The sequence below is a fragment of the Daucus carota genome, chromosome 3, assembly GCF_001625215.2.
Source record: "Daucus carota subsp. sativus chromosome 3, DH1 v3.0, whole genome shotgun sequence".
Lineage (NCBI taxonomy): Eukaryota > Viridiplantae > Streptophyta > Magnoliopsida > Apiales > Apiaceae > Daucus > Daucus carota.
The window spans coordinates 53,831,760-53,844,544 of NC_030383.2; the positions used below are offsets into that span (position 1 = coordinate 53,831,760).

The window sequence follows — 12,785 nt, forward strand, 5'->3', positions numbered from 1 at the left end:
ATTAATTAGACTAGTTAATTTGTCAAAATAACCAACAAACAACCTGATATTGTCAAAAAAAAATTCTATTCAATATTTTTCATTCAAAGTAACTGAGTACGAACATAATTACGTATAACAAATTTATTGCATGCTATAAATTCATAAAAATAAAATTAATTAGACAAAATACATAATTTTTTCGAATCATCCGGACATAAAAATTCATAAATTGCTTTCAATCATTCGAACATAAAATCCACAAATTCCTTCAAATTATTTAGATTTGAACCAAAAACTTATCTCACCTTCATCTTCGAAGTCGATCACCAAATCTAGCATATTACATTTATCTGGGTCTACTTGAATAATGACAGTATATTATCACCAATTGAACCTTAAACACTTGCAATCCTCCTCCATACTTGATATTTACAATCATAAAATACAAACTCAAATCATAAAAACACTTACCGATTTCAGAAACCCCAATTACAAGATGAGTATATAAATCAGATGAAAGGAAGATTCGAAGATGAACTTACCGTATCAATCGAAGAGCAGTGATTAAAATGAGTACAACAAGGTGATTGTTGGGTAGAGTTTCAACAGTAGAATAAGAGAGTAGCGGGAGAATGAGAGGGCAACAAAGGTTTTAGATGCTTTTTTTTTTATATTTTGATTTTAATGAATTATTGATTTTATTGTTATTTTTTATAATTTACATGTGGCAAGTAGGTGGAGTAGTGATGTGGCAAATATCAGCCATGTGAGATTTTAAATTAACCATGGTTAAAATTTACTTAATTTTGAAAAGATTGTTGGTCAAACTTGTTAGTAAAAAATGCTATTGGTTAATTAGCAAAATAGTGAAAAGATTAATGGGTTTTTTGACAGTAAGCTCTTAAAAACAAAGAGAAAAAAGCAATAATGCTAAAAAAAATGTCTATTGCAACAATAATATTATGTATATCAAACATTTTCACAAATATTTTTTTCAAAAGCATGATAAATGATTGACAGATTTTAATTGGATAATTATGTTCATATAATTTTATTATCGATTTTTCTACTGTATGCCCATGGGCATACGCTAAGAGTCCTACTTTTTATCCTAACGACGTTATTTAATGTGTTTTACCAACTTTTTTTGTTGGTTACAGTGAACTCTAATTTACTGCACTTACACACTATCAACGCTTAACCATAGTTATGTAAACGGTTTTTCTACTGTATGCTCATGGGCATACGCTAAGAGTCCTACTTTTTATCCTAACCATGCTATCTAATGTGTTTTACCAACTTTTTTTGTTGGTTACAGTGAACTCTAATTTACTCCACTTACACCTCATCAACGCTTAACCATAGTTAAGTAAAAGACTGTGACCTCCTTTTAGTATTGTTCAGCTGTTTAATAATTGTATTTAGTTTTAATATTATTTTTACTTTCTTAAACTTATACTCTTTTAAACGTGGAGTTAATAATTACAAGATTTTTTAATTGTAATTTCTTTCACTGATCTTATATCTGTTTTGAGTTGTAATGTGATATTATATTAAAAATTGTTTAATTCCTCTTATATAATTATATTTCTAGTTATAATATTATTTATACTTGTTTGAACTTATATTCTTTTAAATTTGAAGTTAATTATTACAGGATTTATAAATTAAATTTTTTATAACTATTCTTATATAGTAATTCTTATTTATAATTTTTTTGTACTTTTTTAAATTTATATAACTATTCTTATATAGTAATTCTTATTTATAATCCTGTACTATGAAATTATAAATTAGAATTACTATATAAGAATAGTTATAAAAGGTTTAATTTATAAATCATGTAATAATTAATTTCATATTTTTGAGAATATAAGTTCAAACAAGTACAAATAATATTATAACAAAAAATATAATTATATAAGAAGAATTAAACAATTTTTAATAAAAAACAACATGACAACTCAAAACAGATATAAGATCTGTGAAAAAAATTATAAATAAAAAATTTTGTCATTATTAACTCCACATTTAAAAGAGTATAAGTTTAAGAAGCTAAACACAATTATAAAACAGCTGAACAACACTAAAAGCAGGTCAGTCTTTGACTTAACTATGGTTAAGCGTTGATGAGGTGTAAGTGGAGTAAATTAGAGTTCACTGTAACCAATAAAAAAAGGTTGATAAAACACATTAAATAGCATCGTTAGAATAAAAAGTAGGAATCTTAGCGTATGCCCATGGCATACAATTAGAAAAATTGAAAATAATATTAAAGCTAAATACAATTATAAAACAGCTGAACAATACCAAATGCATGTTAGTCTTTTACTTAACTATGGTTAAGCGCTGATGAGGTGTAAGTGGAGTAAATTACAGTTCACTGTAACCAACATAAGAAGTTGGTAAAACACATTAAATAGCATAGTTAGAATAAAAAGTAGGACTCTTAGCGTATGCCCATGAGCATACAGCAGAAAAAATATTTTATTATTATTAATATGAGTAGAACTATGGAACAGACAGATGTCACCGAATGACAAAAAAGTTGGGATCATTTTATGAAATATTCAAGAGGCCGTTACGGATTTCAAATGAAAAGATTTGAGTTGTCATTTCAAATTCACATATCAATATAATCAATATACTTATATAAAGGAGAAGCGAGGGGCGTGTAAGTGGCGCATCTCACATTGCTCCGCTCTATTTTTCTAATTTTCTGAAATTTTTGGATGAAAAATATCAAAAATTAGAACTACCTTTTTTAGTTTTGGATATATTAGAAGAAAGTTTTGAAATCTAATTTTGTTTTAGATTATTTATGGAGTATAGTAGCTTGAAAATTTTAATCTGATTTTGTTTCTATATAAAGGAGAAGCGAGGGACGTGAGGTGGCGCCTCTCACATCGCTCCGTTCTATTTTTCTATTCCGGAATTTTCGGATGAAAATATCAAAAATTAGAACTACCTTTTTTAGTTTCAGATATATTAGAAGCAAGTTACAGAATTTGATTTTGTTTTAGATTATTTATGAAATATAGCAGCCTGAAAGTTTTAATCTGATTTTGTTTCAGATTATTTAATTATAGGAAAGAGTAGCACACAAGTCTTTCTCCACCTATAAATACCCCTATAGGCTGTAGGGTTTTGGATCATCTAAACACAACCAACTCTCTCTCAATACCACAATCCTACCTTTCTCTGATGATAGTTCTCTTGCTCGATTTCTAACTCGGTGGTGCCGTTCTTCTGCTGCAACGATAAGTGAAGGTTGTTTATACGGTATTAAAAAAAAAATTAAGGTTGTTGCAAACAAAAGTAGTTACAGACCGTTATGTGGGAGTCGACAAATCCAAACACAAGAGAAGAATATAATCTTGATATGATTTTGATGGATGATATCAATAAATTAACTATTGTGATGTTTGTTTGTTGGTTATTCTTTTATAATATTTGTTTTGTTCATCGGACATGGTTGTCGTTCTTAATTTTTATATGATTTACTTTGTATACAGGAAAATATTATTAATGCATTATCTGTTTGCTCCATTCAAGCAACTTTTAAGTGAAGGTTGTTTATACAGTATTAATAAATAAAGGTTGTTACAAGTAAGGGTAGTTATAGACCGCTATCTCACGGATTTAAGTTAGATGTTTTTGTGCACAGTCAATCTAAAAAAATTGAAGGAAAGTGACAATGCAAGAACATGATTACTTCAAAAAAAAAAAAGAAAACATAAATAAAATTAAGATTCGTCGTGCTTTAAATTGTTAATTACGTGTAGAAATTTATTTTCATTCTTTCACCATGAATTATAGTCCAATTTTGCAATTTTATATATTAGTATTGGTATTATATCAAGATTTTTATAATATATAATTTATCTTATCCTACAAATATTAATTTTTAATCATTAGTATACTTTTTATAGACCGCCACAAAATTATTGCATTCTATAAATATTAATATTGAATCATTAATATAGTTTTTATAGGCCGCCGCAACGCGCGGCTTCTCAACTAGTTATATAAAAGAGAAGTGAGGGGCGTGTTATGTGCGCCTCTCAGATAACTCCGTTTTATTATTCTAATTTTCTGGAATTTTTGGATGAAAAATATCAAAAATAAAAAACTTTTCCTTTTGTTTCAGATTAATTGATATGGTAGATATCTTGGTATAAATTAATATGATTCTTTTTCAGATTATTTATGGAATATAGTAGTTTGCAAGTTTTTTGGCATATATCTTGGTATAAATTAATCTAATTCTGTTCAGATTATTTATGGAATATAGCAGTTTGCAAATTTTTTAATCTGATTCTATTTCAAATTATTTAATTATGAAAAAGAGTAGCACACAAATCTCTCTGCACCTATAAATATCCTTATAGGTTGTAAGGTTTTGTATCATCTAAACACAACCTACTCTCTCTCAAAACCACAATCGCTGGTGGTGCCATTCTTATGTAACGACATTGTAACCCATTTTATCCTGAGAAGCTATTGTTCTACACATACGATGAGGAGGCGAATACGCAAAGAGCAGTATCCTTTTTACATGTAGGACATGGTGTATATGTATAAGAAGTAGTATTTGGAAATTAATGAAAATGTAAGTGAAAAACATGATTGCTTTTAAAAAACCCAACTAAAATTAGGATTCATCATACTTTAAATCGTTAATTTTATGTAGAAATTTATTTTCATTTTTTCACTCATGAATTATAATCCAATTTTGTAATTTTATATATTAATATTGGTATTGCATCGAGATGTTTATAATATAATTTTTTTTATTCTCCAAATATTAATTTTGAATCATTAATATAATTTAATTGACTACCATACATTTATTTTATCTTACAAATACTAATTTTGAATCATTAATACAATTTTTATTTATAGGCCGCCGCAACGCGCAGCTTACCAATATTAAATGTATATCTCAAATGAAATCTACCCGAAGGGTAGCGGCTGCGGGTTCCTACGTTAAAAAAAAACAAACATATTATTTGATCAAATCGAGAATTTCAAATTAAAGTATATTCCCGAACAAACCATGAATATTCTTTTACTAATTAACATGACCCGAATTATATACTTATATATAATAAGCGTAAGGGAGATAATTTGGTCGCATGGTCCTATGGTCCAAAAGCTTATCATCCGTTGGATCGTATATTGAACAAATAAGCACCATTAGATTAAAATTAAATTAAATTATGTTATATAAGGAAACTGATATATACTTGCATGTTTATAATTCTTTTTCTAAATCCAAAACAAATTCTGTCTTTCATGTCTTTTTGGTTTTTTTTAATCCAAAATAAATGTTTCCTACCAATTTTAATTGTACAATCGTATAAATCGCACCGTCACAAAATTATTTTTATCTAAAATATTTTAAAATTAATATGCCCGATTTATGTGAGGAACGAATACAAAAATGTTTTCTTAATCCAAAACAAATTCTACTATCTTATTGCATGTTTATGATTCATCTTCTTAATTCAAAACAAATTGTGTTTATCAATTTTAATCTCGAACCATAAAAATATTTAGAAAAATATTTTAATCACAGTATAATAATTCTAATATAAAATACATTTATAAATATAATCTAATAGGAGTTGACGTCACATATTCTACTTAAAATAATTCAAAATTTGATAGAAAGAATTTAATACTTTGGCATGATACATATTATTTTAATTTATTATTTATAAATTTAATTTTTCACACCATTTAAAATATATTTAAAAAGTTTATAAATAATTAAAAAGCTCCCGTGCCTTGCACAGGCTATAAGCTAGTATAAAAGGAACATGGGTAAAATAGGAAATGAACAAAGAAAAAAGGCATGATCCAATCCAGATTCTCCAGTCCACAGGAAATTACAATATTTACAATTACTCCCTCCGTCCCTATTTATCTGTCCACTTTGGAAGTGAAAATTTGTCCCTATTTATATGTCCATTTATACTTTCAAAACTAATTTAATGATAGTTTTTCAAATATATCTCCATAATTTCAATTTTCAAGGCTTGACTTGTTTAAAACTTGGTTGAATTCATGTTTTCAAGACATAAAGTAGGGGTATTCCACCATTTTCAAGATATTAATTAGAGGTATTTAATGAAAAAGTTTATACAATCAAGTATTTCTTGGTATGTGTTTTTTTTTCCAAAATGGACAGATAAAAAGGGACGGAGGGAGTATTATATAAACAGCTGCACAATAAAATTAAACCCTCTGCCAACAACTATCACTCAGACTTTATCATTGTTATTATCACTCACACAAATCACCTCTCTTTTTATCATCTCTCTTGTGAAAATGGCCAGAAAGTTCTTCGTCGGCGGCAACTGGAAATGCGTATATCTCTTTTCTCTGTCGAAATATTTTTGTGCCTAATCGTGTGTTAACTGTTCTTATAGCCCGATCTGTTTTTTTATAGTTGTTGATTTTGTTTTTGTCGAATATTGATATGAATCTGAATCGCAAGCTCTGATCTGAGTGTGTTTGTTGAGGATATTGAGGTGTTGGATCGGTTAGTGTGAGTGAAGTGTTTGATTGATTTGATTTAGTTTGTTGTGTAGAGTTACTAGTTTAGATCTGTTTTTGGCTCAACTGTTTGTTGTATTTGATGTGTTTTTATTTTGCGGTTGAGTTGTCGGTTCCGGTTATCGATTTTGTACTGTGAATTTAGTGTGTTGAATAGTTAATGGAGGATTGATGTGTGATTATGTATTGAAGTTATGAACACACTTTGCTCTATTTGTTTGTGGAGTTCTTTTGGTGTAAATTGAATGTGATATAGTTCATGGACTGAAAGTGTGTGTGTGTGTGTGTGTGTGTCGATGGGCAGTCATGAGCACTGTCATCTCTGTGGTTCTTTGTTAAGTTCTGAGAGTATTGGTTGATTCAGATTGGTGTTGTATGTTCGCGTGACTTGGGAGATATTTGTGTGATCTGTATTTATGAATGGTTGATTTTGTTCTGAGGTTTACACGGTTTAATTGTTTGATGCAGAACGGTACCTTGGATGAGGTTAAGAAGATCGTGGCTATGCTTAATGAAGGCGCAGTGCCATCCCCTGATGTTGTTGGTATGTAGCATCAAGTGCTTCATGTTATTTATAGGATTTTTTGTGATAAAATGATAATCATTGTTATTTGGTGTCTAAAACTTAGATTTTTAATAACTTTTTTTTTAAATTTCACAATGAAGCTTGCTTATTTAGGTCCTTTTTTTCGTATTTCATGCACCAAGTGTATATGGTTGGGAATATTATTATGCTTATTTTCTATTGTGTCATTGCTCTTGGGTTTTAGAGCTTCCTCCAAATTTCTGTTTTGTTTATGAGATCAATTCTCAAATGAACTCTAAATTCCAGTCATTGCTTTGATAGTTCAGTTTGTCTGCATACTTCCCTGTATTGAAGTTACAAGGGATAGTTAAAAGACTTCAAGACCTGTTCTTGTGAATGTACTACTTCAAAGGGTGTAATGGATGGTTAAATTTAGAACTTTTGGACTAAACTTATGAGTACCTTTTATTTGTAAAATTAGGTTCATATGCACTTTCTTCAATCTTCTGGGTCGTGCACAAGTTATGTAAACTATTTGTGCATTTATTTGGATATTAAATTCAAATTTCTTTACTAGATATGTACAGAATTTATATTTATAATATATTTTTTTATTATTAATTGAAGAACTGACCATGACACCTCTTCTTCCTTTCACTACTAACACTGGATATGGTGGTATGCTAATGCTAGCTGTTTACATGTGCAAGACTATATTTTCCAACTTCTAATTTGATTCTTATAGTTATATATTAAAGTGCTAATGTATTTGGAAACTTTAATTTTCTTTCAGAGGTTGTGGTGAGCCCGCCATTTGTGTTTCTTCCAACAGTACAAAGTTCGTTGAAATCTGATTTTCAGGTTGCAGCCCAGAATTGTTGGGTCAAGAAAGGAGGTGCTTTCACTGGTGAAGTGAGGTATGTACCAAATACAAATATGTCACTCAGACGAATGTGTGTGCATGCATCCTTGTGATGGTTTGTATGTGTGTGCGTATTTTGGGGGGGCATTTCTTCTTTGATTTTGAATATCTCTCATTGTGCCTCTAGACCTGCCACTTTAGTTGTTTTGATCATGCATAGCTGACTCATATCAAGTAACCTGTTAAATGCATTTTATTTGTGCTGTGCTGAGATGCATTTGTTTCAATCTAGGGTGTTGGTTGATTTTGAATATCTCTAAATGTTCCCTCTAGACCTACCTTTTTAGTTGGTTGATCATGCATAGTTGACTCATCTCATGTAACTTGGTAAAGACTGAATCCTATACATTTTATTTGTGCAGTGCTGAGATGCTTGCTAATCTGGGCGTTCCATGGGTCATTCTTGGTCACTCTGAAAGGAGAGCTCTTCTAGGTGAATCTAATGAGGTAATTCATCTTCAGTGATCCTATAAATTGATTTCAGACTTTCAGTTGTATTTAAAGCTAACAAGCAGTAATCTGGGGTGTCTTTACCTGCTTGATGATTGGATTCAATTGTTTTACTTTCAGTTTGTTGGAGATAAGGTTGCATATGCTCTTTCTCAAGGTTTGAAAGTTATTGCATGTGTTGGGGAGACTCTAGAGCAGAGGGAATCTGGAAGTACAATGGAGGTTGTTGCTGCTCAAACTAAGGCGATTGCAGGTTCCTTCACAAATACAAGTCATTCAACTGTTTTTGTTTATGTTCTTTTCTCAATCAGTGCATTCTGAACCCAGTGTTTGTTGACTTAAATTTTTGTTTACAAGAGTTTAATTACTTTTGGACGAGCTGTAATTTCACTTTTGTCATATTGCTTGGCTTATATGCACATGTATTCTGAATATTATTATCCTGGCCTTATACATTAAAAGCAGCCACTTCAATGATGATGTTTTAGTATTTAAAAAGAACTTCTAAAATTATTTATGATACATCTGTTTTAGGCTAGACACCTTTCTATGTTTTCAAATATGTACTTGTTCTTCAGTTGCTGACAATAAACTTTTTTCAAATGCAGATAAAATATCAAGCTGGGATAATGTTGTTTTGGCTTATGAACCAGTATGGGCTATTGGAACTGGCAAGGTTGCAAGTCCTGCTCAGGCTCAAGAAGTAAGCTAATAATAATATTGTACAAATTGTTACTTTCTTGAATACTAATCTGCAGTTTTAACTAGTTTGAGCATTGTGTTCATATTAATATGCCTTCGCTGAATAAAGATGTTGGCTTCTGATCAGATGCACTTTGATGTTAACTGTTTCACAAAGTGTATGCAATTAATATTGGAAATTACAGGTACATTTGGAATTGAGGAAATGGCTTCAAGGGAATGTCAGTCCTCAAGTGGCTGAGAAGACCAGAATTATCTATGGAGGTACACTCGTTCAACTTTATCTGTGTTATTACTTTGGAGTATTATTATGTGCAAATTATTATTAAGTGGAAATTTGCAATTAGGTACACGTATGTACTCTAGCAAAATCCACCACTCATGTGTTCTCATTTCTCAATCATTTGCACATAAATTCTTTTTATGTTATTTGGCCACAAATTCCCTTCTTCTCTTGGCAACAAGAGCCTAAAAGGTTTACAGTTCAATCCACTGGAGTGTAATCGGAGTGTGTATTCTATTTCTCATCGAGTACATTCTTTGATTTTTGAAATTTATGATATCCGACTACCTTAGTTAACTGAATATGCAGCATGAATAATTTTCTGTTTAAGTCATCTTAGACTGAGAGATAAGAATTTAGTGGCAAAGGGAATATATTCTTGTTGTGCCTTCTGTTATCAAGTATATAACAAATATGCATTCAAGTGCTGTTGGCATCATGATACCTTCACTATTGTTTTGCAATTTTAATGATGTTGACCTTAACATAACCAATTTGATGCCAAGGTAAAATTGCAGAGAGTGTCTTTTGATAATCAACTCTATTTAATTTATTTTTTTGCGTCTAAATTTCAGTTTTTCCAAATTCAGATCTAAGATACAGCATTAGTACACCTTATCAGTATTTAGAGTTCGAAACAGATAGTAGATGATTGTAAAAATATTTAATTTGTACATCAATTTTTTTGTCCATAACCACTGCGGTAACCTAAAACTGTATGCAGGCTCTGTAAATGGTGGTAATTGCAAGGAATTGGGTGGACAAGCTGATGTGGACGGATTTCTAGTTGGTGGAGCTTCCCTCAAGGTAATGTCATTGTTACCTGTCCAGATTCCTCGTTCTTATCTGGGTTTCAACATTTATCTAACCTTAGTCTGTTCTTTTAATCTGTAGCCCGAATTCATTGATATCATCAAGGCTGCTGAGGTCAAGAAAAGTGCTTAAGCATGTTCTCCAACACCAGTTAAATTTTGAAGTTTATGCTAGTCGAGCTTCTTACATAAAACCCCTTCTAAGGATTTGTCTTGTCCAATTATATTCTGGGCAATACTTTAAATCTGTTTCATGTTTGAATAAATCTTTCTGTTAATTATAGCCAACCTAATGTTGCTATGGATGGGAAATTTTCTGTAATATGAGAAAATGATGTTACTGATAACACTTATCTTCGATGATCAAGAGTTGTGACTTAGTTTTCCTGGATCGTTATCGTGTTATCGTTTATTGATGTGAATTATGGTCTCATCTTTTTGTCAATTATCATAAGTTGGTGATTACCAGATTTATATCTGAATTTTCAGTTAGACGCTTGTTTGTCAGTATGACCGGATTGGCTCTTTAAATTTCTTGCTTGATATTATTCATGCTGAAAGATTGGCAAGGTGCGTGCATCCATGTGACTGATGGGGAACAAGAACAAGACAGAGACAACATAATTATGTTTTGGCAAGTGGTATATGCACCGAATTGATAGATAGACAACACATGCATTTGAATAGCTTTGTACATGATAACAATTATTGTGTCGTCTCACTTAAAATCTACTCAATCCTAGCTGTCCCAAGTGCTGGACTTCCTCGCTACTACGACACTTTGATGACCTTATGTTCTGTTGTATTATGATCTGTTATGAGCTGAAAGGGTCCCACCCGTACCAAAATGAAGTCTCGTTTATTCTTCACATTTCCAACGTTTGTGCAACACATGTTGCCAATGCTTCCTTCCACAGTATAGTAGTTTTATCCTAGGTGTATTTCAAACCGAGAAATTATATGAACTGCTGCGAAACTTGTGACCAATGCAAAGGTTTCTATCAATAAATTGACATAGTATTCTTATAAAGTCTTTATTATACTGTGCAGAGGAAACCTCTTCTCTTGAGAAAGTTTTGAAAGTTATAGTTGCAGTTATTAGATTAATTCTTGAACATGCCCCCTGTGGCCTGTAGGCTATTTATTAATCATCCAGACTAAATTAAAGACAGAACCGAAGGAGCCGAATAAAAGAATGAAGCAAAACCCAGAAGTTGCGGAATTAATTAGTACCTATAATAGAAAATCCACAGAAAGAATAAATATATAGAAGTATCGGTGCTAATAAGTTGTAACAAATCATAATTTAGTGCTTTGAACTTAAGCAAGCGTGGTTGTTAGTTGCATGTGGACGCTATACAGCTCGGAGCTCTACCATTCTTAAACTCTATCCCCAATCATTGTTTCTACCCATGTATTTAATTTGACTAGCTGTGGAAGATAACAAGATAACCCCCCATCTCTCTTTATGATCACCTTGCATGTCGTGATGCAAACTTGGCCTGCCACTCCTCCCATTCCCAATATATATAAGCATACTAAAATAATTGGACTGAACCGAGTAAATTTAGCAGAAATTTGATATCCGCTTCATTGTTGTAGAAATCGAAAATCAAAACTAATTGATTGATCTACAGGTTTAGCATTCATTAAAAATTTATTAGAATTTTTTTGATAAATTAGAGATTCTCAGTCAAATTAAAACGTAATTAGTAAATCGGTAAAATATTTTTGAAAAATTAATCGATTTTTTTTAAATAAATCAAGAATTTTTAGAACACTAATCCGTATAAATTATTGTACTTTACATAAATAATAAACAAGTTATTTATTTTAATAAATATTTAAATATTCTTTTTTCTTGAATATAAGTACTTGTTTTTATAGCTAAAAAAAATTAAACATGAAAAAATACTTAATAAATTAAAACAATATTAAATTTTTTACTCCGAATAAATCCTTATATCTAAACAACTCCAAATTTGTAACTTTACCTTACGGTAACTTCGTTAATTCCGGTGAACTTTGAACTATGAACATCGATAAATTACGGATTTTGCAGTTTTCGTAGTAAAACGAGACCGATATTGCCAGAGTAACGCCCTTTGGTGGTCGTCATGATTTTCCACGGTGGTACAGCCATGAAGCAGATAAATATTTTAACCGTAACGATCAGGAACGGATATTAATATATTAAAATTAATATATTATAAACATGTAAAAACACATACGTAGGTGTTAAAAAGAGTCAAACCGACCGCATGTGGAGCAAAGAAGCGTGTTATGTGTTAGCAAGTTGATGTCTATCCTGTGAGTATTCTGTGTCACAAAAACATCCCCACCTACAACACCCTTTTTAAATTTCTACTTTATTTTATTTTTCGATTTTAATTATTTTTCCAGAAGCATAACGAATCTTTCCATGCCCCTTGATTATTTTTCTTCTGCCTGTTTTGTGTTTCTTTATATTCATTTCAACCCAAGACCTCAATGCTCCTGCTTTCACATTAAGTTTGTTTCAAATCCAAATCGAAAAACCTACTA

At 30.8% G+C, this 12,785-nt stretch overlaps 1 protein-coding gene across 1 annotated transcript; it reads left to right on the top strand.

Annotated features, from left to right (window-relative positions):
- The first annotated feature begins 6,198 nt into the window (after positions 1–6,198).
- LOC108214258 (triosephosphate isomerase, cytosolic) lies at positions 6,199–10,634 on the top strand. Its single transcript, XM_017386179.2, has 9 exons — positions 6,199–6,357; positions 7,015–7,090; positions 7,866–7,989; positions 8,357–8,441; positions 8,565–8,697; positions 9,053–9,147; positions 9,332–9,410; positions 10,154–10,236; positions 10,324–10,634. The coding sequence occupies exons 1-9, from the start codon at positions 6,319–6,321 to the stop codon at positions 10,372–10,374; spliced, it is 765 nt and encodes a 254-aa protein (XP_017241668.1). The 5' UTR covers positions 6,199–6,318; the 3' UTR covers positions 10,375–10,634.
- Positions 10,635–12,785: the final 2,151 nt, after the last annotated feature.

Coding starts and splice junctions, on each gene's coding strand:
- LOC108214258 (XM_017386179.2), top strand. CDS start 6,319: ATGGCCAGAAAGTTCTTCGTCGGCGGCAACTGGAAATGC. Junction 6,358..7,014: donor TCGGCGGCAACTGGAAATGC/GTATATCTCTTT, acceptor TGTTTGATGCAG/AACGGTACCTTGGATGAGGT. Junction 9,411..10,153: donor GACCAGAATTATCTATGGAG/GTACACTCGTTC, acceptor AACTGTATGCAG/GCTCTGTAAATGGTGGTAAT.